Source organism: Camelina sativa, chromosome 2 (assembly GCF_000633955.1).
Source record: "Camelina sativa cultivar DH55 chromosome 2, Cs, whole genome shotgun sequence".
Lineage (NCBI taxonomy): Eukaryota > Viridiplantae > Streptophyta > Magnoliopsida > Brassicales > Brassicaceae > Camelina > Camelina sativa.
In genome coordinates, this window is record NC_025686.1 from 12066301 (window position 1) to 12067096 (window position 796).

The 796-nt window shown below is 36.2% G+C and overlaps 1 protein-coding gene across 2 annotated transcripts in view; it reads right to left on the bottom strand.

Annotated features, from left to right (window-relative positions):
• Nucleotides 1-582, bottom strand: part of LOC104722528 (kinesin-like protein KIN-4A) — an 8338-nt gene extending 7756 nt beyond the window's left edge. Inside the window, exon 1 of one of the 2 annotated variants that reach the window (XM_010440720.2) lies at nt 124-582. In XM_010440720.2, the coding sequence (XP_010439022.1) occupies nt 124-246 (123 nt within the window). In that variant the 5' untranslated portion in view covers nt 247-582. The remainder of the gene's footprint in view (nt 1-123) is intronic. The other variant, XM_010440711.2, reaches the window with a different exon arrangement.

The following is a 796-nucleotide window of genomic DNA, read 5'->3' on the forward strand; positions in this document are numbered from 1 at the left end:
AAAGAAAAAAAAAAGCTAATCTGCTAAAAATTCACATTAAAGAATTCTTCTGCAAGTCCAGTTTAATAATCAGACAGGACAAAGCAGAGAGAGCTTATAACATTATGGAAACTGAAACTGTACCTGTGGTTTACCGGTAATGACAGTGACGCAATCTTTACAACCTTGAATCTTTTCGTCGCCGATGAGCGGTCTGATGTGAACAGCAACCTTAACGGAACAATCATCCGGCGGCGTAGATTCCATTGGAAGTAGAGAAGAAGTAAACTCCAATCGAAAGACAAGAGAAAGAGAGAGAGAGAGAGAGAGAGAGAGAGAGAGAGAGAGAGAGAGAGAGAGAGACAGTGAAGTTGCAGACAGACAAATGTGGTTTGGAGAGAGAGAGAGAGACTTGAAAAAGAAAAGGGTAGAAATGGAATATTGAAAAGATAAAAGAGGAGAGAGCTTAACCGCAACGACAATAACACAATCTTTTACTTCCCTTAGGCTTCACTCTTAGTCCTGAGTCCTTACTATCTCTTTCTCTCTGATAAACGGACCGACGTGACTTTACTTTCACTCTTTCCCCTTTTAGCCTCTCTCTCTTTCTTTCTTTCTTTCTTTCTTTCTCTCTTTCTATCTTTCAAGTGTGACTTCTGACAACAACAACAACAAAATAAAGTGGTCGAAGAGAGAATATTTAAGCAAAAGAGAGAAATTAGGTCAAATTCTCTACTTTATTGCATGTGCCATTGTATGTAACAAANTTTTTTTTTTTTTTTTTTTTTTTTTTTTTTTTTTTTTTTTTTTTTTTTTT